The sequence below is a fragment of the Ochlerotatus camptorhynchus genome, unplaced genomic scaffold, assembly GCF_037179485.1.
Source record: "Ochlerotatus camptorhynchus isolate MF236.1 unplaced genomic scaffold, CSIRO-AGI_Acam_v1.1 ptg000105l, whole genome shotgun sequence".
In the NCBI taxonomy this organism is placed as follows: Eukaryota; Metazoa; Arthropoda; class Insecta; order Diptera; family Culicidae; genus Ochlerotatus; species Ochlerotatus camptorhynchus.
Genome location: NW_027040595.1, coordinates 1277659 through 1305391, shown reverse-complemented (window position 1 = coordinate 1305391; position 27733 = coordinate 1277659). Strand labels below are relative to the sequence as shown.

Genomic DNA, 27733 nt, shown 5'->3' with positions numbered 1-27733 from the left:
ACGAATTGCCGCCAGTATCCGCGTTTCTTGGCTTTGATGAGGCTCTTGAGTTCGCGTTCAAGAGCCGAGTACGCTTCGAAATGTACGGGTGTTCCACGTTTCCGGAAAAGCTTAAACGCGTCGGACTTTTTACGATAAACCTCAGTGCATTGCTGGTCCCACCAAGGGGAAGGAGGATTCCTACGGAAAGACGTTCCTGGGACCGGCCGAGTTTGAGCTTGAAGCGCGCTGTCCAAGATCAGATTGGAGAGGAAGTTATATTCCTCCAACGGTGGAAGCCCTTCTACCGACGTAAGGGCATCTTCTATCACATTCTTGAACTTTGTCCAATCGATATTACGGGTAAGATCGTACGCGACGTTAACGGGTTCCGACGGATTGAACCCACTGGCAACTGAAACTTTGATCGGCAAGTGATCACTACCGTGGGGATCTTGGATCACATTCCACGTGCAATCCAACGATAATGAGTTAGAGCAAAGTGTGAGGTCTAATCTACTTCCATTCGAGGATGGGCCAGCCAAACGTGTTACTTCTCCATTGTTAAGAATTGTCATATTGAAGCTGTCGCAGAGGTCATATATCAAAGTAGAACGGTTGTCATCATACAGTTCCCCCCAGCCTGTACCGTGGGAATTAAAATCTCCCATAATCAACCGTGGAGCAGGAAGTACCGAACAGATATCTGAAAGTTGTTTGCGATTAACAACGGCTCTAGGAGGAATATAAACAGAAGCAATACAAAGGCTCTTACCTTTAATAATAGCCTGACATGCAACAACTTCAATACCTGGAAATTGTGGAAGATTCACTCTATAGAAGCAATGGCACTTTTTGATCCCCAAAAGTACCCCTCCTCCACGCGAATCCTCACGATCCAGTCGAATAATGTTAAAATCATAAAAAGGAAGATCCATATCTGAAGAGAGCCAAGTTTCACAAACAGCAAATGCATCACAATCATTATTGTGAATTAAAAACTTAAAAGAATCTAATTTAGGAATGAGACTTCGACAATTCCACTGTAGAACAGTGATCAAATCCCCGACCTCGTTTGGAAAATTATCCATCGAAGGAAATGATTGCTGCAATGAGGGGCCACTTCAATGTCAATTGCTTCAAGAAGGTCTTCACAGAAGGAAGCATTGCCAGAACAATGCTTTTGAGAGGATCAGAAATATTGAGGTACTTGAGAATATCGTCCACAATTTTATCAAATGAGAACAACCCGGATGAAGAAGGGGCTTCTGTTCTTAAAAATGGGCCATCAGGGGTTTTTGATGTCCCCGGGAGAGATGGAAAGTTCTGGTTATAGTCAGTTCTGCGGAAACCAGGAGGAGTTGAAACTTCCTTTTTTCCATCACTCCTTGATTTGGGCAAGCTGATTTGGGGTTCCTTATCTGCAACTTTCCGCGAACGGATGCGTTTTCGTTTCCGTGCAGAACCTTCCGGAAAACTGAAAGAAACTCCCTCCTCAGCCAAGTCAGAGTCAGACTCGTCATCAGACAAAACAGCAAAGGGATTTTTGTCGTTGGTTGATGGTGTGGCTGTCTTTAGCATTGCTGCAAAAGACTGCCTGGAACGCTCCTTAAGAGAGCGTTCTAGTTTCTCCCCGCGTTGTTTGTACGCCGGGCACGATGAGAGACCATGAGGAGTTCCCTTACAGTACACGCATTTTGGTGCAGTGACTGTGCAGGCGCCATCCTCGTGCTTCTCCCCGCATTTGGAACAGCGTGCCTTGCTGCCACAGTGAGAGGCCGTATGTCCCAACTGTTTGCAGTTTTGGCAGTTCATGACCCGAGGAACAAACAAACGCACAGGAAGTCGAAGTTTTCCCAACTCGATGTAGTGAGGAAGGGCTGAACCAGAAAAGGTCACCCGAAACGAGTCTGTGGGGGTAAAGCTCTTTTTACCCTCGCTGAAAGATACTGAGTTCAGCTTCTGGACTTCCAGTATCTCAACCGTGGGAAGCAAGGGGTTCTTGAAACGGCCAACCGCTTGCTTCGCCAAGATCTCGGGGGTCAGACTCGCTTCGGTGACCACACCTTCGATCTCCACATTACGAGCTGGGATGTACACTCTATACTCGAGTGTAAAGAGCTGGGAGGCAGCAATCTCGTTAGCTTGTTTCAGGTTAGAGACGACAACGCGAAGTTTATTGTACCTCACCTTTGAGATTTCGGTCACGGCCGAGAACCGCTTCGTCAGATCATTAGTAATTTGCATTACATTCAAAGGTTTCTTTTTGGGCTGAAAGTAAACAACCCATGGGCCAGTCGAGTCTTCTGGGTAGGCTCGCGATCGGGGGCTTATCTGTCCCTGCCCATTACCAGACTGAGATGACGAACCAGGGATGACATCATCTGATTTCTGGGATGACAGACGTTTTCGACCCTTCTTGCTATCGCGTGGCAAAGTGGTGTCATCTTCCGACAAAACGCCCATTTCGTCTTCCGACAAAATGTCCATTTTGCCGTACTTGTGGGAGCGAAAAACGCTCTACCACTGCAACGATAATCAAAATTACTCGGACACAATACACGAGAAAAAAAAACTCTATGCTTTCATCTACTTCATCTATCGTATAAAAATTACCACTACAGTCTGTTATTTGAAATTAGCATCTTCAACTATGTAAATCGTTGACTTCACGTAGAAGTAATACTAAAAACATATAGTCAAAGTATGTTATTTTACTTTTAAGTTAGTTTAAAATAAGTAAAAACAAACTAGAAATTAAACAAAAAATCAAGACCATTGTTAGATAGCAAAATATCGTTTTTACTTGAATAGCCCCATACAAAAATCTTAAATCTTTGTTTACTAAAATCCACCACAGTTTCCAGGATACTAACGGATACTAATGATCTCCACAACATTTCAAGTACAAATTCTGAGCTTTCAAATGAAACTTGTTGCAAGTGCGGCAATTTGCGGCCAGCTTAGTTATAGCTTTTTGAAAAAGGGTGATTTTTTGCTTAAAAATCACTGTATCTCTCGCCAATCAAATCATAGCACTTTGGTGTCTTGAGTTAAGTTGTGTGTTTAAATATTATCTAAAACTTTGCACAATACACCAAAGAGATACAACGTGAATAAGACATAGAAAAACTCAAACAACTGATTTTAAGGTGCAACTGGCAAATAATCTCTTATATCTTCATACAATGAAGTCATGGCAACTTGATGTCTTCAGCAAAGTTTCTTGAAATTGAAAGCCCTACAACTTTTAGAAGACATCATCTCGATATCTGTTAATATAAAAAAGTTAGTTTTTTGAAGTGCAGTTGCACCTTAAGAAAAATTAAGGTGAACATTCCAAAAGGTGCGGAATCCAGAACTATGAAAATCTTCTGAAGACACCTTAATGCTAAAACGTACGTACATCTCAGAAAACAATTAAGTTCACGAATTTGCACTTTTAAACCACAGTGCGATGGTGCGCAAAATGATTGGCGAATTGCCAATCGCAAAAACAATTTTCGATGATGCCGAAAACTCACTTTCTTCTCAGAAAAAAACTCACTTTTTGATAAATCTATCGGGAATTATGCCAGGAATCACTAAGCGAGAAAAACTGATTATTTACGTCAGATAATAGCGAGAAAACTTCCAAATTAACGGAGCGCGTAACAGGTCGACCGTACTTCTTGCTAGAACGCAGTGGTGTGGGTGATTATTATTGGCAACCTCTTTATTTTCAGCTCCAGTAGAGCTGCGTTTGTCAATACTATTAGATTAATTTATAATTGTGTGTGTCTGTTCTTTCATCGGTAACTCGAAATCAGCAGTTTTTTTGTAGTGCGCATGTTTAATTGGTTTGACGGCGAATGCAAATTGTTAGTAGAGGAGAAGAATGCAGCACGGGCGAGAATGCTGAAACACCGCACGAGATTGAATGTGGAGCGATACAGACAAGCGCGGAACAGACAAAACTCGGTTTTCCGAAGGAAGAAGCGTCAGCAGGAAGACCAAGATCGCGAGACGATGGAAAATCTGTACCGCGTAAACGACACACGGAAGTTCTATGAGAAGCTAAATAGTTCGCGCAAAAGCTACGTGCCACAAGCCGATATATGCAAGGACTTTCACGGTAACCTTCTCACGAACGAGTGTGAGGTGATTGAGAGGTGGAAGCAGTACTATGACGAGCACCTCAACGGTGAAGCAGCAGAAAACAAAGGTGGCACGGCCTTGGAGCACGCGCAGAAGACGACAGGCTACCGGCCCCTGATCTTCAAGAAGTTGAGGAGGAGATCGGTCGGCTGAAGAACAACAAAGCAACTGGTGTAGATCAACTACCAAGTGAGCTATTAAAATACGGTGGTGAAGCACTGGCTAGAGCGCTGCACTGAGTAATTGCCAAGATTTGGGAGGAGTGGATGGAAGGTGTCGTATGCCCAATCTACAAAAAGGGCGACAAGTTGGATTGCTGCAACTACCGCGCGATCACACTGCTGAGCACCGCCTACAAGGTACTCTCCCAAATTCTATGCCGCCGTCTGTCACCATTTGCAAGAGAGTTCGTGGGGCAATACCAGGTGGGATTCATGGGTGCCCGCGCTACCACGGACCAAATTTTCGCGATTCGGCAGGTTCTGCAAAAATGCCGCGAATACAACGTGCCCACACATCATTTGTTCATCGATTTTAAATCCGCATAAAGACGAACCAGCCCAAGGCTGAAAGTCTCTTTATTAAAGAAAAAAAAAATCCGCATGCGACACAATCGATCGGGATCAGCTATGGCAGATTAAACACGAGTACGGATTTCCGGACAAACTGACGCGATTGGTCAAGGCAACGATGGGTCGAGTGATGTGCGTTGTTCGAGTATCGGGGACATTCTCGAGTCCCTTTGAATCCCGAAGGGGGTTACGGCATGGTGATGGACTTTCATGTCTGCTGTTCAACATCGCGTAAGAAGGTGTGATCAGAAGAGCTGGGATAGACACGAGTGGCACGATATTCAGCAAGTCCATCCAGCTCCTTGGCTTTCGCCGATGACATTGACATTATGGCACGGAACTTTGAGATGATGGCGGAAACGTACATCAGACTGAAGGCTGAAGCTAGACGGATTGGACTTGCCATCAACGCATCAAAGACAAAATACATGAAAGGAAGAGGTTCTAGGGAAGACAATGTTAGCCTCCCACCCCGAGTTCAGATTGACGGTGACGAAATCGAGGTGGTCGATGAGTTCGTGTATTTGGGCTCACTGGTGACCACCAAAAATGATAACAGCAGAGAAATTCAAAGACGCATTATGGCAGGGAATCGTGCCTACTTTGGACTCCGGAGGACGAATAAAATTCGCCACCGCACGAAGTTCACCGTCTACAAGACGCTGATTAGACGGGTGGTCCTCTACGGCCACGAAACCTGGACTATGCTCGTGGAGGACCAACGCGCCCTGGGTGTTTTCGAACGGAAGGTGTTGCGTACCATCTACGGTGGAGTGCAGATGGATGACGGAACGTGGAGGAGGCGAATGAACCACGAATTGCACCAGCTGTTGGGAGAACCATCCATAGTCCACATTGCAAAAATTGGGCGACTACGGTGGGCTGGGCACGTCGTAAGAATGCCGCACGACGACCGAGTGAAAATGGTTCTAGAAAGCGACCCAACCGGAACAAGAAGAAGAGGCGCGCAGCAAGTAGAAGGTGACCTTCGGACCCTTCGCAGACTACGAGGCTGGCGAACTGTGGCCATGGATCGAGTAGAGTGGAGACGACTTCTTCGGACAGCAGAGGACAACAAGGCCTTAGCCTGATTGGTAAGGTAAGTATGTTTAATTAAAAAAAAACGCTGGCGTTTCGTAAAGATTTCATTCGGAGACCGAAAGACTAATTCTAGTAAGAGCTGAAATAAGAGCGTAACAGATTTTGTGAATTCTGGCTGCTTTTGATGATTTCTACAAAGTCGTCCAACCCGACGATTTTGTGTGTATACGTGGCTTGCCTTGAATTCCTATAAATCATCGAGAGAAATCATCCTTTACAAAAGTTGTTACGCCCTCATTCCAGCTCTATCTAGAATTTACATTCAGTGAAGTGTTTGGTAAAAAAGAATCCAGTGAAATGAACGATTTAATTTTGGTTGCCGAAAACAGTCAATTACATTTTACAAAAATAGTGAAAAATGGGATTTTGGTTCGCTATTTTCTCAGAATTGATTTCCGTTTACGATTAGGCGTTACATTGTCATAGACAACTTGATACAAATTAATTAATTTTATGATATTTCACTTATCGTGTGTAGTTTGCCTCCTTTTTTGTATTTTTCATATTTCTGCCCGGTGAAGTTTCGCTCCAAAATGCTTACTGTTTCTTGACAGTGAGACATACGGAAATTACACTACACTACTGAACGAGACTGCCTTACGGTTTCGTAACGTTAAGAAAGCTCGCAGTAATACAAACTCTGGGAGTGCTCAAACAACCCAACCTAATACATGGCCGGTCACAACTGATGCTTAAAAAAATCAAGTACAAACACTTCGAAACTGGAAGCTACATTCCAACCCAGCGACGATTAACTTCGAATATTGTGCTCTTCTTTATTGTTCTTCCCATTTTCTTCTATTTCAGTGCCTCCAAACATTCTAGACATCGAGAGCACACCGTCGTCGGTGGCGGTGCGAGAGAACCAAAACATCAACATGACATGTCGAGCCGATGGATTTCCCACACCAAAGATCATCTGGCGACGTGAGGATGGCCAGAGCATCACCGTCGAGCGGAAAAAGAAAGGTAAAGAGGCCACTACCTCCAAAGGCAATGTACAATTTTGTTTGCTATGCCTCGTGTCTCCATGTAGCATCTGCGTCAACTAAAAAAAAAACTACTAGATTTTTTATCTGGTGCTGTTCTTATGTGAGTGGCGTCTGTGCCATCAAAATTCGTAACTTGACTGAGCTTGTGACCCCCCGACATCATCATCATCATCATGATCGCTGTAGTCGGCGTCGCAGTTCTCGTTGTCACTGTCATAACACCTCCCTCACAGAAGACAGAATGCACAAAAACGAAGATAAATCGATTTTTGATTGTTTTAGGAGATACACTCACGTACACAATACCTCGCACACAAAATTCGCCTAACTTTGCCTGTCATAAATGTCTGATTCTGGAGCTCGTCGTCGTCGGGATGAGAAAATTCCAGGAGCGTTGCACTCGCAAATGGTTGTGGAGTGTGGGCCGAGTACGGGAGAAGATTGATGTTGGCCTATGAAACATCGGGGGCAGAACACAACATGATAGAAAGTTCATTAAGTCGAACGTTTGTTGTGTGTTTTAGGGGTTTGATCTGTCCTACTGGTAGGTGTGTCATTTCTCCTGCTACCAGGAGGAAAATGTTGGTGCTGATATGGCAGGCATAAAGTCACAGCTGGAACGTAACGCTCATTAAGGAAGAGAAGAAATGTCAAACTTAGATCTTAGGGATAGTTCTGGTAAATTTCAAAACATTCAATAGAGTAAATACTGGCAATACCTTTACCTTTTACCGTCGAACGGAAGATGCCAAAAATTGAGTGACCAAATATTTGATTTACCCCTCTGACAATAAAAGGTAAAAGTGTTAACGAAAACGGCATTTACCCTATAGTTTAGGCGTTCATTGGGTAGAAATTGTATACTCACTTATGAACAATTTAATTTCGATTAAGTTTACAGTAAACTCGGCTCCCCCGAAAGGTAGCTTCAACCATAGATTTGTTAAACATACCACCAACAAACAAAAAAGGATTCACTTTCCGATCACCCATTCTACCATTAATCTCACAACTGACAAACTTACGTCCGTTCAACTTTTCTCATTAAATATTTTATGACTGGCCGCCCCTTTGCCGTTATGGGAGAGTGCAATTTTTCAAAAATTAATTGAAAACAATTCAGCTTCCCTGCAATCGGAAAGTAATTAAAACTGAACGAGCCGAATCCGGGCAGCGAAGCAGCAGCCAGCACCAACAGCATCAGCCGTTTGCAGTCGGGTCAAAAAAAGAAATTCCAGGAAAAGATGCCATTTCAGCTTTCCCCGCCCCGCCATCTCCGGTCGCTTTGCAATGGAAGAACAAGTGGGATGTGCGGAAAACAGGGGTTCGCCTTCGATATTTTTCACCCTCCCCCTCAATCACTTTCAAAGCGGCTTTCCCGCCAAAGGGTGCACGGTTCCGTAGCAATATGTGCAGCGAAAAAAGTTGGTAAAATGTTTCCACATTTTTGCTTTTTCCCATATGAGCCGAAATGACGGGGTTGAATCTCTTGCAGAAGCAGAGCACCACCATCGTGGGTGGAAGCACCGCACCGTACTGGTTAGGAAACTTTTGTCTTTCCATATATGTAGGAAATTATAGTGTTTGTAGCGCGTCCGTAAAATGGAACGAATGTGTGAGAGGCCAGTCGAATTGTATCCCAGTTGTATGTGCAATATGGTTTTAGATTCTGTCTTCAGTGTATCACAAATTGTAATCAGAGTGTGATCTGAGGCAAGGAATCAGCAACGTTATATCAAAAATAAATGTAACTGTACATTTGAAGCCATTTGTTCAAACTTTTTTGACACATTTGCCTAACTATCTGCATTCAACTCGTAACATTGGTGATTTCAAATGACCTCAATATTATATACATTGTGTGATTTCGTATGAAAGGTTACCCGAGCAAAGTCGGTTAACAAAATGAAAGCAAATCGATAATAAAGTTTGCAGTTCCTATCATAATGAAAACTTATTTTGATTTCAATTGTCGAGACATAAGTCTGATATCATATTGTGCTTTCATTATGCAGTCAAGCCTTTTAAAATGAAAGCAACTTACCTTGAAGTTCTGCTGTTAACGTCTTGTTTAAAAGTTAATTTAAGTTCATCTGTCGTTGAACTAACGATTATTGTTTATTTGTTTTGTTTAACACATTTTAGGTCATTTGAAACTTGCTCGGGGTGAGATTTAAGCTCAAATCTTTCAGCATGAGAAGCATGGATGCTAACCATTTACATCAGGCCCGTATTCAGTTAAACATTATGAATGCAAAATCAGAAATCAAATTGATTTTATTGAAAGCAGGATTAGTTTTCCGTTTGATTCAACAGTGTAAAATTCTGCTCTCATTTTTGCTGTGTTAACCGTTAAGTCAACCAAAATGAGATCAACTGGAGTATTCAAAATAAGTTACATCATAACAGCAAAATTTGATTTCAATTTGATCTCAAGCTTTGCTCGGGTAAGGTACACCAGGACAAGTTGAAACGCACGGGGAAGTTGAAACGTTAAGTGTTTCTTTTAGAGGAAGTGAATATTCACTGTAGTTATTTTTGAGGGGCATTGTGTAGTTTCGGAAACTACTAGATTATAAATAATCTCAGTGATTATTCACTTTCGCTAACCACTACCGTTTCAATTTCCCCACGCGTTTCAACTTACCCCGGTGTACCTTATTTAACACTCCGAACACGATATCGCCAGAAAAAAAATGTTTATCGGCAAATTGGCAATGAATAAATCTTTAGAGCAGTTAATTTCAAATGGTGCCAATAGATTTGAAATTCAACAATGGCTGAGCTATGAATTTTTCAAACATTGCAACTTTGCCGTTACACGTTTTACCGGTGTCGTGTTCGGAGTGTTAATTTCATGTACACTGAAACCTCCGTTTACGAAGTCTTTTTCTACGCAGTATTCAATTTACGTCCCTCTTTTTGCGAAGTACATCCCAAATAACGAGGTTTTTTTTTAACGAAGTACAGCTATCCCCCGAAGAACATGTTACCCACTGAGTTGCAACCACCGCGGGGTTTCAACCAGTTGGTCTGATTTTATGCATGTGAGTTGGGGTCAATGGAGAACAAGTCACTCGTAGAAAATCAGAGCGCTTGGTTGAAACCCCGCCGAGAAAAAGCGGTGGGTGCAACTCCCTCTTGAATTTCAAAATGGTGACAGACATGAATTTTCGGTCTCTACATGTCATCCCGATTCCAAAGATACCCATATTGTGGGGCATTTGTCAGTATTTCCCAGTTTTTTCTGTAACCTGATGCTGCCATCTTAGATAGGAGAAAAGTTGGCTTCGGCAATACCTTAACCTATTATCGTCAGGGGGTAAACAACGTCCTTGAGAGCTCAATTTTGGCATGTGGATACATTGTGTTTCAGAGCAACTATTGGCCAAATTTGAGTGCTCTAGGACTTTGTTTACCCCCCTGACGATAATAGGTTAAGGTATTGTCGAAGCCAACATTTCCCCTACCAAAATGACATCAGACATAGATTTCAGGTTCCTACTGATTCCAAAAATACCCATATTATGGGGTAGGGGGCAATGATACATAACGCACCCGCTGGGCAGAACGCACCAACTGACTTTAATTGTGATTTTCATGGCTTTTTCGTAACTTGTTTGATGTATTATCAAGCAGCACTTATTTCATAGAATCTGAACTTGAAATGATGCATGATAAATCCTAGAATTGGATTGAAAATGCAAAGAAAAACTCAAAATAAAATTGGAAAGTGCGTTCTACCCCAGGGGTATGTTATGTACCATTCTCCCCTATTTGACAGTCTAGTATTTCCCAGTTTTTGTGTAACCAGATGCCGCCATCTTCGATTTCAAAATAGCGCCAAACATAGATTTCTGGTTCCTACATGTCAATCCGATTCCAAAAATACCAATACTGTGGGGTATTTGACAATGTTTTTAAAAACCTCTTTTTATGAAGAAAATCCCAAATAACGAGTTTTTTTTACGCACTGATTCGATTTACGAACCCCCGGTTTGGTTCGTAAATGGAGCGTACTAAATTTCACACACTCATAAAAAAAATACACACTTCATATTTACCTAAAACTAATGGATTTAGGAATATAATTTTATTCATCATATATATATGAGCAGATCCACTCCAGAATTCGGGAAAACTTGACCTTCTCCGGTTTGCACGAAAGTTTTCATAATTGTTTGATTCATTCTGATTTTTTTTTTTTTTAAACTCGGCCATTTTGAATCTTGTGTTTTTTTTTCAATCTTGCGGCGTTTTTGAAAGTTTTCAATATATTGTAGCACGTAAACGTCACTTCTGATCTCGATTTGTTAACAAATGTTGTGTTAAAAATCCATGTGTAAAGTCTGACAAGAAGAGATGATGATGATGATGATGATGATGATGATGATGATGATGATGATGATGATGATGATGATGATGACTCATTGTAGCACGGAAGCTATGACGATAAAAAAAAATCAGTTGTAGACCGTTGTAAATTGTCATCAGCAAATAGCACTAAGAAGGGCCAAAATGAATTCGCCTTTTAATTTCTTTGGGACAGTTAAGAATGTGCTTCAAACAAGTTGATCAGCAAATTGGTCAGAAAACGAGTCATCCAACAGGAAGATGCCCCAATGAATGAAGAGAAGAGCCCGCCCTTTATCCACGAAATGTTAGCAACAAGGTGTTGACATCTCCACTCTCCCCATCCAAATCGCTTCAATTGGGTGGTTTGGTTGGTCCCTCCTCATCCCGAATTCCTCGATATATAGTAATATTTAATATCATTATCAGATAATCAGAAGCATAAAGTCTAAAAAATATGCGAGTCGATTGAAATCTCCTGAAAATAAATGAGGGCTAGATTGATTCTTAATATAGAAGCGTAGATGCACAGGTGTTGCACATGCAGAACTAGAAGTCATCGAGATTGAATGCGCATGTTTAAATATCGTTGATCCAGTTACCTATCATATAAATTTGCATCTAGTTGTGATTATTGTCTAAAATACTTAAATTTCGATGAAGATGATGCTACCAATTTTACCTTTTATGTCATACCAATCATCACAGAATCCAACCTTGCATCGTAGACCAGGTCCATTAACAATAAACTCGTTCCGAGAAGGAGCACTATGCTACCACTCATACTGTATAGTAATCTTCTTCTCTTCACCACCCGGAATGAACGCTCGGTGCATCATAGATTTGATATGGTTAGTAATACCGAATTGTGTTATAAACAAACGAAAAAGAGATACAACCATGGTTAGTTTTAAAGTAATAGTTGCATCTGAATACCCAACTAACCATATCGTATTCGTGACATTGTCTCATATTGAACCTATAATTAAAGTAATTTTGTGATTATATGGTTACTTGGATACTTTGAATCAGGGAACACCAGCAAGATTACCTGCTGAGGAACACCAAATAATATGTAGAGATAAAGCTCAAAAAAACAGTTTTAACTGGAAGTACGGTCAGGAATCCTTATTGCCGGGGTAACGGGGGCGTGAATAAGGAACCGTGAATAAGGATACCCACAGCTTATGGGATTTTCACTAATAGGGGCTGTGGTGGATTATCTCATTTGTTTCAATATATAGAGCTATACTGTCTTCGACAAAGTTGTTGTACTGGGATAGACCAACAAGCCTGTGTCAATGGATTCAGGTTTAATTGGGAACTACGCCGTTAGAGGAGCTTCACTTTTATGTTACTTATGACGGGCGCTATAATATATGGATCATAGGTCCAACATAGAACAGTGTGTGCACATGAACTTTCTTAATATGTTATGTCTGGAAAGCTTGTCCATATAAGATGTTGCTGTGCAATGTGAGGACACGAAACGGAATAGGGATAACGTGTAGAGAGGCTGTAAATCGATTTCGGACGCCATTATAAAATCCAAGATGCGGTCATCGATTCAAGAAAAACTGTCAAATACCCTACAATATGGGTTATTCTAAAATATCAGAAATCGATGTCATATTTGAGGACTGGATAAACGACTGCTTCTTACCACAGTTGCAGGAGTTTTGCGCAGCCAAAAACATTAGCTTCAAAGCTTTGCTGCTCCTTGATAACGCTCCGTTGCATCCGCCCACCATAAGCAATCCCAACAGAATGTTTCTATACATGCCACCAAAGATAACATCTTTGATTCAACCCCTCGATCAAGGCATCATCAAAAATTTCAAGCTGAAGTATGTCAAGCTACAATTTTATTCTGGAAACAGCCGAGAATGAAGGCCTTTCACTAGCGGATACACGAAAGTAGTTTAGCATCAATAACTGTTTCGACTGCTTGGATGTGGTTCTAAAGGACATAGAACAAAGCACGTTGGTAAACTGCTTGAAGAAAATTCTTCCGTCGTATTTCGCGAATTCACAATGAAATGAAGACAACAACGAGGATTTGCAGATCATGCCCGAAATTCAACAAATTCACGGAAAGTTTGGTGCACCGGGGATAAGAAACACGGTGAAATCATCGAAATCTTCAGAGATGAACCGGCTGCAGCAGATGAAATTGTGAGCGAACTGGACTCATCTGCAATGAATATGGATTATATTTTCATCCCACCATGGCAGAAATCGAGTTCAAAATAAATCAACTCTTCGAGTTCGAAAGCTTCTTCACAGTGTCACGTCAACACATTCCTACCCTTTCCTTTCTTGACCTGTGTTCGGGCGCGGCCGGCGCTGGTATTGCCTAGTTTTAGATCACCAGGATGATTGCTAGTCCCAAGCATCGTCTATTGGTTCTCTGTGTAATTACAGCTGGTCTGGCAATAACAGAGTAGCAACCGTGGGCGGTCAATCATGCTCATGCTCATGCTCAAGCTCTTCGAGTTCGAAAGCTTCTGCACATTGGACAGTTATGTCGAACAGAGTGCAAAAATCCAAGATTTGCTAAGGGAAGTCGAAACGTTGCCATCTTGCTCACTGATACGTTATACACATTATACACCCAACCGGGGGATGTAAGATTCGCTTACAATTATGTCGGATTCATCATCAGAGGATGTTAGTGGAGACCGCATGAACCGAGGGTGCGATATACCTAGCTGCGGTCCAATGCAAGAAAATTTGAGATCAAAAATGTGGAGTATATTAGTGAGTGAAATGAATTATGTTGAAAAAAATTGGAAAAAGGTTGCCGACTACACTCGAACCACCAACGTTGCGATTATCAGACCTGTGCTTTCTCCACTACTCTCTCCATGCTTCTGAATATGGATAGCCTAAAAGCAAACACGAAGCGCTCATTTCCTTTCATACTCGGTTTCGTATGCTTTTTCTGCTGGAGAGATTCGAGGCAAGTGTGTGCGTCGTTCTACAATTGTTGCCGCTGGGTGCACTGCTTCAGGTTGGCGTTCCGCGTTGTCGCCTCAGCTGAACTCCGATGACGGCTGTCAACGGTCAGCTGAACGTATGACAGGTGACAGTAAGGAAAGAAGGGGACAAACTACTTCCGACGAGGAACAACAGAACGGATAGCGAAGCAACAAGCGAAATAGAGGCTACTCCAGCGAATATTTGTTATTCTAAAATTTATTAATACCTAAACGATTCAATTTTTTACTAGTAGTGAAGTTTGCCTAGTTAAAAGCACATGCAGAAACATTCCTAAACAAGTAACAGACATAGATTTCAAGCGTATCATTTGCACACGTAGAACACCGTAAGTGTAAGTAAACTAACCTATAATTTGTTAATCTATTCCTAATACACTGAATTACACTTGCGGTTTAAAGCTGCACTAAATCGATAAGACTTGTTTATGTGCTGCTCAAAACCCGGTGTCCGAAACGTTCAATTTTTCATTCTGCCTGCCGTAATAACAATGCTATACATAAAAAGCTTACTGGTATAGTCGAAAGCGTAGATAGAACACGAAATAAAAAAGACAAAAACCCATTACATCGCCTGTAAGGTCAACTTCTAACACTCGCTGCGATGTTCATGAACAGAGGATGATAGGAAATGGAACTAACATTCATTGTAATAAATTTTTGGTTTGCGTGTATAAATTATATGCAACATGCTTGGTAAGCATTATTCAGGAAAATTAAAGCGAGGAAAGATTTAGAGCTCCAAATACCCTAAAACATAATTAGACAAAATACATCTTCCTAGTGGATTATCGCCAAACCTACCCCGTACACGGTCCACGTTAACTGTGCTGAACTGATACGAGGCTGTCCATAGCCACTAAATGTCCCTTCGAAAGCCAATGTCCACCATTTTGGATCCCAAAATGGTGGCAGACATCGATTTTGGGTCTATAAACATCGTACTTATTAATAGTATACGTTAAAGCAAAGGCCGCCATCTTCAATTTCAAAATGGCGTCTGACATCGATATCTGATCTCTACACGTCCTTCCCTATTCAAAATCAATACCCATATTTGGAATTTGACAGTTTTTATTGAACCGATGTCCGCCAGTTTTTAATCCAAAATGGCGACTTGAATCGATACGCAGTCTCTACACGTCATCCCCTCTCCGAAAATACCCATATTGAAGGGTATTTGACAGTTTTTCTTGAACCGACCGCCACCATCATGGATTACAAAATGATGTCTGGCTTCGATTTCCAGCTTCTACACGTCGTCCCTTTTCCAGGAATATCAACTTTGTAGGGTATTTAACAGTTTTCTTGAACCGATTGCTTCCTTTTCCGGCCTCTACACGTCGTCCCCTTTCCGAAAATACCCGTATAGTAGCGTATTTGACAGTTTTTCTTGAATCGATCGCCGCCATGTTGGATTCTAAAATGACGTCTGGCATTGATTTCTGGCCTCTACACGTCGTTCCCTTTCCGGAAATACCCATAATGTAGGGTTGTTTGACAGTTTTTTTTGAATCACTGACCGCCATCTTGGATTTTAAAATGGCGTCCGAAATCGATTTACAGCCTCTCTACATATCATTCCTATATCGTTTCATGTCCTCAGGCACAGCAACATCTTATATGGACAAGCTTACCAGACATAACATATTAAGGAAGTGAGAGAGTTCTTAAATAATATGACTACCATACGAAAGGAATTGGTCACCTGAACAACTTTGCTCAAGACAGTAACTTTCGGTTTGGCCAGGATCACGAAATATTCTATGTTGGACCTAAGATACATATATTATAGCGCTCGTCATATTTAACATAAAAGTGAAGCGCCTCTAGCGGCGTAGTTCCCAATTAAACCTGAATCCAATGACACAGACTTGTTGGTCTATCCCAGTACAACAACTTTGTCGAAGACAAACAAATGAGATAATCCACCACAGCCCCTAATATTGAAAATCTCATGAGCTGTGGGTATCCTTATTCTCGGATAGCCCGGCAATAAGGATCCGGCAATAAGGGATACCGGCAATAACTCGAGGTGAGGGCTGGCTAAACTCGCTGGACAAGCGTGTTTTAAAACCTCAAGTGAGTTTGAGGAGTTTCAGCAAGCCTGGGCGTCACACGGAAAAGCTTTGGTGTGCTCTCTTCGCTTGTTTCTGAACAAGAGCTATACACCTAGAAGTCGTGCATAGTCTGTTGATGGCCATTTGGCGTTTCGTCTGCAGGCGCGGAATTTCAATTGATTATTTTTCCGACAATGGGACGAACTTTGTAGGTGCAAGCAAGGAAATCGTAAAGGAGATAAAACTGGACTGTTCTGAGGAGCTAACGAGCTCAAGAACTCGATGGAACTTCAATCCACCATCGGCACCACCGAACGCGTAGCTGCAAATACACGCGCAACCGTTGGAGCGTACCTAACTGCAAGTAGCCGACCTAAAACGATCATCATAACATTATGTAATCAATCAAAACAAACGCGGAGCATTAAATTGAATACAGTGAATAAATGATAATTAAATCATATAATTTGTGGCTATTGATGCGAAAATAAGCATTGCTGAAATAAGGGAAATAGCGTGAAACACCTTATAATGGAGCAAGTAAGTTGTTATACTGACAGAACTGAGAGCTAAGAAGAGACAGAATACCAAGGGCTGATTTGTTAAGGAAAAACTACTCATACAAGTGAAACAAAATTAGTTTAAAATTGTTTAAACTAATCTACATATTTTTATTGATTTGAGCTGTATGAAAACAACACTGCTGCAGAAATATAGTTTTAAACTGATCCGAACAATTTTGAAATGACAAAGGGTGTACTCACCAGGTCACCTAGGTCATGTACTTCAAACAGTAACGAGCCTTTGATGAGAAAGAAAACAAAATGTGTTAAGAAATGTGTCTGTCTTGTCAAAGTTTGAAGCACCAACGGAAAATTTAATGTTTTTGTTGACATGTTTATTTTTTTCTTTCATGCAATATGTTTAAATAAATTCAATAAATACAATGAATAATAATTGCAGTGGTTGACGTTTAAACAAAGTTGCAGGAAACATAGAGTTTTCGTAAAAATATAGATATGAATAATATGATCAAAAGACCTGGCGTTAGATCATAATAACTTTTAACTTTTGAGAGTTGTGCAGCACAGATTTCACGTTGGAATTAAAAATTATTATTTTTATGCCGTGTCTAATCTAATTTGATTTACATATGATGCTCTTGGTCCCGCAATCTAAAGCTTTCTACCCTTGATCTAGATTACTGAATTTGAAAGGAAATTGTCCTAACATTGATGATATTTTTGCAAAACATTAAACGAACAGTGATTAATAATTTAACTGTCGGATAATCTTAAGACATATATAGAGTAGGATATCCTACTCTCCATGATACCATAATTGCAACCTAAAGCTATGAATGGTTCAATTTACTACCATGTTCATTAGGGTCTTACTCTCAACCAGCAGCGCACTGCACCATACATGATATCCAACCGCAAACAACGAGAGCTTACCGGTCAATTAAGATAAACGTCGGCTCGGCTGTAATGGTGGCATATGCTCGCAAGTATTCCACTATGTCATATATGAACCAACATATTTCAGCTACAGGTCCCTAATTGCTTCAATATTCATCAGCGCCAGAAAATATTGCAAAAACTTTGCTTTTTCCACTGCTATTTTTCTTTACCCAGGGAAAAAACCATCACCAACCAAACATTGCATTAACTTTCCCACTTGAGCCAAATCTCCTGCTTTCTCGTTTTTGCAGCTCGGTACCAACGTTCATATTTTTTCTTCGTTTTTTTTTTTTTCTTTTGCAGTGATGGTTTACGACGGTGAAGTGCTACATCTGACAAAAGTGAGCCGAAACGAGATGGGTGCTTATCTCTGCATCGCCACTAATGGTGTGCCACCATCAGTGTCTAAGCGGATTATTCTCGACGTTGAGTGTAAGTGTACTTTTCAAATTCTTACTTCTTTTCTCTGCGCTACTTACTGTACTTTTCTCACTTAACTTACTTGCACCAGTTGCTTGGAAAGTGTATTATCTCATTAAATTGTTTCTTACGGTTTATTTATCTAATATGAAGAGAAAACGCAAAGAGAAAAGTTTCCTATTAAGGAATATTTTATCAGATGGATTAAACCTGAGTAGATCAAGTTGACATGCATAAATAAACTTGTTGTGATAGCATACTATAAGTTAATTTCAGGCTCACCATTCCTGATTATGATGTGTTAAAACAGAATTGATCACTGAAATATAAATAAACCCAAAAAAATCTTAATTCAATTTACAGTTTCTCCAATGATATGGGTGCCAAATCAACTCGTGGGTGCCCCTCCATCAACTGACGTAACGATAGACTGTCACACGGAAGCCCACCCTAGGTATGTGCTTGAAAAACGATTGAACCATCACCCTACATTCAATTCGCACCCTACCAACATACCAGTTTCACTGAAATCCCTTTCCCGACCATTAGTTTCTCCCATCTACCTATAAATTGTAAACAAGCTTATCTGCGCTTTCCACCACTAAATCAATACAAAAGATACGACGAAAACAAAAGCCAACTATCAAAATCCAATATCAGTGCAAGTGCCAATAAATTGATTCCGAACCTCGATCGTTTCAGTAAACACAATAAAAGTTCTTACTCATTGTCAAAACAACTTTTCCCTCGTTCTCACACCATTTCCCTCCACAACTCCCGCATCAACTGTCAGTAGTTTAACCGGCTATTGAAAGTTTCAATTTTTATTTATCCTCAGCGCAGAACAGGCGAAGACTTAAAGAGCGAGAAAATCGCTCTCGTCAAGCCAAACAAAGGGAAAAACTTCGATCCCTTTTCATACTTCCATTGCCCATCCTCAGTCTGCCTTCTTCTTCTTCTATCCCACAGTCGTGACCGGAAAACACTGTTTTCCACTTTTATTGAACTTTTCTCACTTGCTGCTAACCAGAGTATTGTGATTTTCTTTCTCTTCTTTTCCCGCCTTCTTTTCGGATGTGTTTATTCTACCTTCAACAACGGCTACCACCTACTGCTGCCGCCAACTGTTGCAGAGCGATCATCTACTGGGTGTACAATGCCGTAATGGTGCTACCGAGCAAAAAGTTTATAATCGATTACAACGAAAACTCTTATCGGTAAGTTATTTCGCGCTGTAATTGAGATTTATTCTGCTGATCCACGACTATCGTCACGCTTAACCTCTTCCTATCGAAAGGTGCTAGATGCTGGCTGAACGTGCCGTTTGCTTCTGAAATCGTTTTCGTTTTCATTTTTCACTTTGAACGTCTGTTGAAGGGTGTGAGAGCAAATTCACGAGAAACGATGCTTGTGTTGTGAAAGTACAATTGCAATTAGTGGGGATAAACTGTTTGCAACTGATCTTGAAAGCGAAACAACCATTCACATTACTAGAAAAGGCTACGTATACACTGTGTCTAGGAATCATCGGATCAAAGATTGCAAAAGATTATACTCAATCAGAACAAGTCTCGTTGATTATTGCTTTACGAATATTCTTTAAGGTTCTACAAAGGGTAAGTAATTTTGTGTTCTTCTTCTTTTTTAAATATCATAAAATCATCATCATTAGTTTACACATACATTCATATATTATGAATACGAAAATTTAAAACATGTATTTCGTGGGTAAAACACGAAAATTTCCTGGGGAAAACACATTCACTGTGTTTACTTACTTGTGTTCTTCGAAGTATAGCACAATTAAACGCAATCGAATACACGAAACTCAAAACAACTGCTTCACAAAACTCTTGGTGAACAAAATTCATCACAAAGAAAACCATTTCTACTTTACTGCTTTGCTAGCAATCGTGAAAGTATCATTGAAACAGCGGTGCCAGATGTATTGCCTCTAGCAATGAATTTAAGTTTATTAAAACAATTAATTGCGAAGTCTGCCTTATTAACATAGATGAGTGGATGTATTTAATGATGGATAAATATCAAAAACTGATTAAATAAAGTATAAATGACCATTTTAAACATTTTACCGGTCTAATTAAAAAAGTCACAGAAGATTGAATTCAACACTAACAGGGTTGATGGCAGCAGTGCACGTAGCCTGTTATACACTTTCCCGCTCAGGGGTGTAAACAAACTTGCATATAGCGCAGTCTGGCAGTGCTTATGTTTTGTCTGCTACATGCTTATCCACTAGATAGTGTGACATCACATTTGCTGTTGTATTGAAATGAAGGAAGAAAAGAGATGGTTAAGTTTTCCTTACCATACCAGTTGATATTTATGAAAAATGGGCAGTTTTGGCGTGGGGACATGCACTTCCAATGAATTTTACCAATACATTTAGAAAATGATGATCGAAGAATATTTCAAAAGGAAGAAGTAAACAAAATAATGACCCTTTGTAGAACCTTAAATACTTATCCTGAAAGGATCATCAAAATTGGTTGCTATTTTTAGCTACATAAGAGAACTAAAACGGTTTCAACACACCAGCTTACTTGATACTGAGTTTGAAGTGGCAAAAACAGCGTGGATCAGCCATTCTCCCAGGTCAAGGCTATAGTTACGGCAGCCAACGTCCCAGACAGGACGCTACACTAAATTAGCTAATGCATTAATCCACTTTACATCGATGCCTTCCCAACATGCTGCCGCATTCGCTGTTGAATGTGTTTTTCTACTTCTCACTTTCAGAGCACATATGAAGCTGACCATTAAGAATTTATCGCTCGGTGACTTTGGGAATTATCGATGTATATCGAAAAACTCCTTAGGGGAAACGGAAGGATCGATACGGGTCTACGGTAAGTGTTGACGAAAGCGATTACTCTACTGAGCTGCTGCATAGATGACGTGAATGGGTTTTGAGAGGAAATTGTTAGGCTACCATTTTGACACATTTATTTCAGATATTAACGTAATCCTGATAACATCTTAAAATCTGATTAATGAAAGGCCAGACACTCTAAAGAATAATTAAGGTCAAAAAAATCTCAACCAACCTGACTGCAATTTTCTATTTTCATCTACCTTCACTGCCACTCCCACTGGAACGCTGTTCAATTGCAGAAATTCCGATGCCATCCACGCCGTCGAAACAAATAACACACGTAGTGGAACCAAAGGAAGGTAAGTGGATTATTTAAATGACACCGATTTGGCCTTCTGTTTCTTTGTCCTCCCCCGAAAAAAAAACCTTATCAAATCAACCTTTTTTCCACCGTTTTCCTTCTTTGTGTCTCAATTTCTCTTAATTAATATTAATTCCGACGATTACAATTCCCTTCTTTTTTTCTCTCTCATTTAATCAAACCTCATCTCGTCGCGTTCTCCTCCAACGACGATCGACGTTGAACCCGGGCGGCCACCATCACAGTAGCGCCACCGCGAAACGAATCCATTAAGGTCGTCCAACCCGAGGTGCTCTATCCAATTAAGAACGACGAAAGCTACGCGCAACGTTCGCCTAATGGCATCCCATTCGAGCGCAAGGGTTTGGCAATTGGACAGAGCTACTACACCGACATGCCACCGAAGGATTTCGGCTTCTCGCACGGTAAGTGCAGCAAATAACATTCACTTTTTTCCGTATCCACAGTAGGGTAAACGGTCCTATAGTTGCAGTACGTAAGAAACGTTAGGTTCCTATAGTTGCTAGTCAACCCAACACTTCTAACATACCACAACTATAGGAACGTTTACTCTACTAGGTAGGCCAGCAGAACGAGATTCGGGATTACCATTAACGAATTTCATGCCAACTCGACTATGGAGTTGGCAGCACACTCTCAAATTCCAATGAAACATTGTGAGTGTAAAGATTTCGTCTACTAGACTTTAACTAAACTTGTAAACTTGTATGATAATTATTTAATATTAATCTAGGCCACTACGCCGGGGTCGCCCCCATTCAATGATTTTTCTCAAATCCGTAATTTCTGAAAATTGTGATTTTTTTATTACATAGGGAAAATGTCAGCTTTGGCACTCATTGACTGTTTCCGGCATCCAAAATTTAAACGTTAATTTCGCTGTATTTTCCCATCAGAACACTTCGCTGAATATATTCAAATGATTCCTTAGTCTTTCAGCTTCAATCTTATTACATTTTTACAACTTAGCAATCATGTTCTGTAAGATTTTTGTTTAAATGTAATATACGCACTACAAAATGTGGCTGATTTCAAATTGCCGATAATAGAACAGTTGGTTAACACGTAGTTCAAATGGAAAGGATGCCGAAGAAAAAGAGGCTGCCGACTCACCTGAGAAGTTTGGACCGTTGTAAAAACGCTTTCAAACGGGTTTGAAAAATTTGAACAATTATGTCGATTGGAATGGATAAGAAGCAAGCAGCATAATTCAACTATTCAACGTGAGAAAAAACGGAACAACGCAATCGAACGAACAAAGAGAGCGAGAGAAAAAACGTCGACTGCACTGCTCAACAGTCTGGCAGCGAATGAAATAGGCAAACCTTGGTTTCCACGCTTTATTCATTTTCGTACCAGCTCTGATAGCGATGGCTATGCCTCCACCTCGTTTATCAGCTCAAGTTAGCCTATGACGTTCAATAGAATCATTTACATCATCGTTTTGAATGGTTTGCGTTATGGGGCTGAACCAATACTATATGCATTTCATTGAGGGATGAAAATCATTCTGCAGAGCACTAGGCATTTCAACGCTCTCGCTGATGGGTAAAAAATCGCGCGGTGGCGCGAATGAAGGCAATCCCGGGAAACGGTCTAGGCCTGAAGACAACAGTGACAGTGCGACAGCCGCGAAGAAGTTGCTCGATCACAATCGGTTCTCCGTTCTCAAGGACGGTGCAGAACCGGTGACGGAAACAACAGGACCGCCGAAGAAGGAAAGAATGCCGCCCTTCTACGTGAAGGGCTACCCTCCTTCTTCATCACGCAGGGCGTCCGGTGCACCATCCAGCTGTGCACGGAAGGATACAAACTGATGGTTCCGGCATTGAAATATTACAAGACGGTAAAGACCATACTGGACCAATCACAGGTGTAGTACTTCTCCCATGACATCGAGGATGTTAAGCCGTTCAAGGTGGTCATGCGCGGACTATTCGACATGGACACAGGCGTCTACTTGGAAGAGCTGGTGGCTAATGGACTGAAGCCGGTCCAAATTCACAAGACGGCCCGCCACAACAAGGCCGTCAAGTACCGCGACCAGCTATGACACCGCAGCGGAACTAATGATCATCTTCCTCAAGATGCACGACATTGCCAACACCATCAAGAACAAATCCAACCAGCTCCAAGCTGTGGCTACCTTCATGCTCAGTTATGGACCGTGAACTCATCAAAATCGCAAACTGGAACGCTTGCTCGCTCAAGAGCAAAATTATCGAGTTCGGTGACTTTGAACGTTTTTCTTCCTGTATACTGGATCGTGAGGTTGAATCGGACAAGCTCTGGGGGTGGTGGAGTGTTCATCGCTACCAGGAACAACATCTGCTGCCGGCTGCTACCCAGTTTTCAGCTGAAAATGATTGAAGCATTGGGAGTGGAAGTCTCCCCACCTGACGGGGCCACCATCATTGCAGCCTATTGCCCGAAACAATCCATCGCCAGGGATGGATCCGCAGAGGACCTGCGGAGGGATATTATCAAGATAACACGATGCCGTGGATAGTTCATCATCGCTGGCGACCTGAATGCCAAACATCAAGCTTGGGGCAACCATAGGCGGAATCAGAACGGCACCATTCTAAACGACGACCTGCAAGAGGCCCGGTACACCATCCTGGCGTCGGACGCTCTCACCCGGCTGAGTCGGTTCGGCGTGCACTCCATCATCGATATCTTCGTCAGCAACATGGAAAACATCTCCCAACCGGGAGCCCACCAAGAGTTAAGCTCGGACCACTATCCGGTGGTGGCTCCTCCGTTAATCGATTCCATGCTTCCCGTCGGAATTACCATCGGGTAAGCTGAGATCGGTTCCAACAAGTCGTCGACGAACCCATCGATTTCGGCGCCTTACTGGAGACGACTGATGACATCGATAGATCTCTGTGCGCCGTCGAGGAGGCGGTCAGAATACTCAAAGCCTAATCAGACTCCATAACTCCATGCGTAGGCAGTACCAAAGAACTGGACTGCCTACCTTGAAGAGCCATTCCAACCGTCTAACCAAACTTAGCAAAGCCAAAATGGTGGACCTCAGAAATGAAATTTTTTCCAATAATATCCGTTCCCTCCCTGATTGTGCAAAACCCTTTTGGAAACTAACAAAAGTCCTCAAAACTAAACCGGGGCCTATGCCACTACTTGAGTCTACAGCCGGCTTCTAACATCTGCCGAAGAAAACAACATGTTACTAGAGGAGCAGTTTGGTTTTGGTCGATCAACAAACTGACCCGAGTAACAAATATTCGGAACATCTGCTATGGCATTGTTAGATGTTGAAAAAGCGGTTGACAATGTCTGGCATGATGGCCTGGTGTACAAGCTGCATCGATTAGGTCTTCCTCATGAAGATCATACAAAATTATCTATCGGACAGGACTTTCCGGGTCTCTCTGAATGGCATCACTTCGGATGCCTTTAACATCGGTGCAGGTGTCCCCCAAGGAAGTATCCTTGGGCCCATCCTGTTCAATCTATTCAACTCCGATATTCCGGCTCTCCCTGATGGTGGATCGTTGTCTTTGTTTGCAGACGACACATCCATCGTCTACAATGGTAGGGTCATCGGAGCACTGACTACCAAACTCCAGAGAGGCTTGGATGTCCTGTCTGAGTATTTCAACAGCTGGAAGATCCGTATCAACGTGGCGAAGACCCAGGTCATAATTTTTCCACACTCAAAATCTCCCAGACTTGTTCCGTCTGAGAATAACAAAATCTGCCTAAACGGCACAGTGATGAAGTGGTCCAAAGAGGTAGTCTACCTCGGGCTAACACTCGACAGCAAACTGATTTTCAGGGAGCATGTTGACAAAACAAAAACAAAATGCAACATCTAGCTAAGGCCGTTGTACCCGCTAATCAATAGGAGATCCACCCTATCCCTGAAAAACAAGCTTGCTGTCTACAAGCAAATAATCCTTCCCGTCATAGAGTACGGGTTGCCAATCTGGGAGAGTTGTGCACATTCTCATCACCTCAAACTACAAAGGATCCAGAACAAGATCCTGAGGATGATCCTCAACAGTCCACCGCGTACTTGAAATTCTGAGTGTAAACTATTACAATGTAAAACTAAAATCAAACAGAAACTTGTTACAGACATAATCACTAAAGATGAAGAGCTTTCGGGTTAAATCAATTTAAATGTACCATAATTGTAAACCACAAGACAAAAAGTAAATAAACAAACATTTTTGTTAGTTAGTAATTTGCCTATTTCGTTCCAAGCAAGGATGGTAGACCTTAGAAATCAGAACTTTGGTAACAGGCTCCGCTCTCTCCTAACCAAACTAACCAAAATCCTTAAAAAATAAGCCAAGACCAATTCCACCACTGACCCCACTGGATAGTCCCGGCGACCCAGTGGTTCATCTGATAACTCCTGAAAAGAAGGCTGCCGCGATAGGTCAACACTTCGTCAGCTCCCATAATCTCGGACAAAACATCGTCAGCCCTCACGAAGCTGAGGTTGCTGTAAACGTTACCAACCTCCATCAGATATTTTTCCCGAGGAATCCGAGATTACGGCTGAAGAACTGTTGCTATCAAATATCAAATCATCTAAAAACATGAAGGCCACAGGTTTCGACAACATCCTGAATCTGGATCTCAAACACTTGAGTTCCACATTCTACAGCCATCTCTTGGCTACTTCCCCTCGTGTTGGAAGTCAGCTAAAGTCATACCCATCCGAAAACCTGAGAAGGATCCGTCTTCTCCTTCAAGTTATCGACCAATCAGCCTTCTCTCAGGGTTATCAAAACTGTTCGAAAGAGCAGTCTATCACCGGCTCCTAACATGTATCGAAGAAAACAACTTGTTACTCGAGGAACAGTTTGGTTTACGGAAAGGTCGTTCCACAGTCCACCAGCTGACTCGAGTAACAAACATTCTCAGACGGAACAAGTCTGTGTCGAAAACATCTGCCATGGCGTTGTTGGACGTTGAAAAAGCGTTCGGCAATGTCTGGCATGATGGCCTGATGTTCAAATTGCAGCAGTACGGTCTTCCAATCTTCCTAGATAAGATAATAAATAACTATCTATCGGACAGGACGTTCCGAGTCTCTCTGAATGGCATCACATCGGATGCTTTCAACATCGATGCCGAGGTTCCTGAAGGAAGCATCCTTGGCTCCATTTTACCTGTTCACCTCTGATATGCCAGCCCTCCCTGATGGTGGATCGTTGTCTCTGTTCGCAGATGACACATCCATCGTCTACAAGAGTAGGGTCACCGGAGCTCTGACTGCCAAGCTTCAGAGAGGCCTAGATGTCCTGTCTGAATATTTCAACAGCTGGAAGATCCGTATCAACGCGGAAAAGACCCAGGTCATCATCTTTCCATACTCTAAATCTCCCAGACTTGTTCCGTCGGAGAATATTAAGATCTGCCTGAACGGCACAGTGGAGGAATGGTCGAAAAAGGTAGTCTGCCTCGGCTTAACACTAGACAGCAAGCTGATTTCCAGGGAGCACGTTGATAAAACGAAAACTAAGCGTAACATCCTGATAAGATCACTGTATCCACTCATCAACAGGAGGTCTACTCTATCCCTGAAAATAAGCTTGCTGTCTACAAACAAATAATCCTTCCCGTAATCGAGTACGGTATACCAATCTGGGAGAGTTGCGCCAAATGCCATCACCTCAAACTCCAAAGGATCCAGAACAAGATCCTTAGGATGATCCTCAACAGTCTTCCGCGAACTAGAAATTCTGAGATCCACCTCCTGGCTGGAATTCAGACATTAGAACGGAGAGTTTTATCCTGGAAAGGTTCAGAGATCCACCTCCTGGCTGGAATTCAGACATTAGAACGGAGAGTTTTATCCTGGAAAGGTTCAGAGACACCTGTGTGAGATCAAATAATCAGATAATACGTGATCTAGCACGTTAGGCTAAGTTATACTCGTAGTTAGGTAGGTTATCACTTTTTTCAATTCAAACATAACACGCAGCCCAAGGGGTATTCTATAGGCTAGTAGGAAAACGTGAATACGTAAATTAGAATAACAAATTAATCAAAGATGAAGAGCCTGATATACTCATCAATTAAAATGTTATAACAGTGTAAAATCAAAATTAACAAAAATAAACGTTATTTGACTAATTTGCCTATTTCGTGGTGGAGGAAGTTTCCTTTACGAACGAAGATAGTTTGTATCCAATGGAATGGCTGATCATGGGTTTTCAATATGTAAATGTAAATAAATCGAATAATAAATCTTATTCAATCCTCTTGCATGTCATGTTGTCCTATGAACGCTGTATATTTAACAGCCAATTTTAAAATAAAAATCATCCTTTATATGGTCATATGCTCATCATCTGACGACGAATTCAACCATAACATATGTAACATAAGTCCTGGGAAAAAATCAAAAGCATGCCATTTGAAATCAAACAATTTAATTTTAAAATCTTCTTCA

At 41.5% G+C, this 27733-nt stretch overlaps 1 protein-coding gene across 1 annotated transcript in view; it reads left to right on the top strand.

The window, feature by feature from the left end:
- Positions 1-27733, top strand: part of DIP-delta (Dpr-interacting protein delta) — a 379588-nt gene that overhangs the window by 334834 nt on the left and 17021 nt on the right. Inside the window, exons 5-11 of the mRNA XM_065219505.1 lie at positions 6597-6758; positions 17960-18088; positions 18440-18530; positions 19210-19293; positions 20837-20946; positions 21212-21271; positions 21519-21698. Of these exons, the coding sequence (XP_065075577.1) occupies positions 6597-6758; positions 17960-18088; positions 18440-18530; positions 19210-19293; positions 20837-20946; positions 21212-21271; positions 21519-21698 (816 nt within the window). The remainder of the gene's footprint in view (positions 1-6596; positions 6759-17959; positions 18089-18439; positions 18531-19209; positions 19294-20836; positions 20947-21211; positions 21272-21518; positions 21699-27733) is intronic.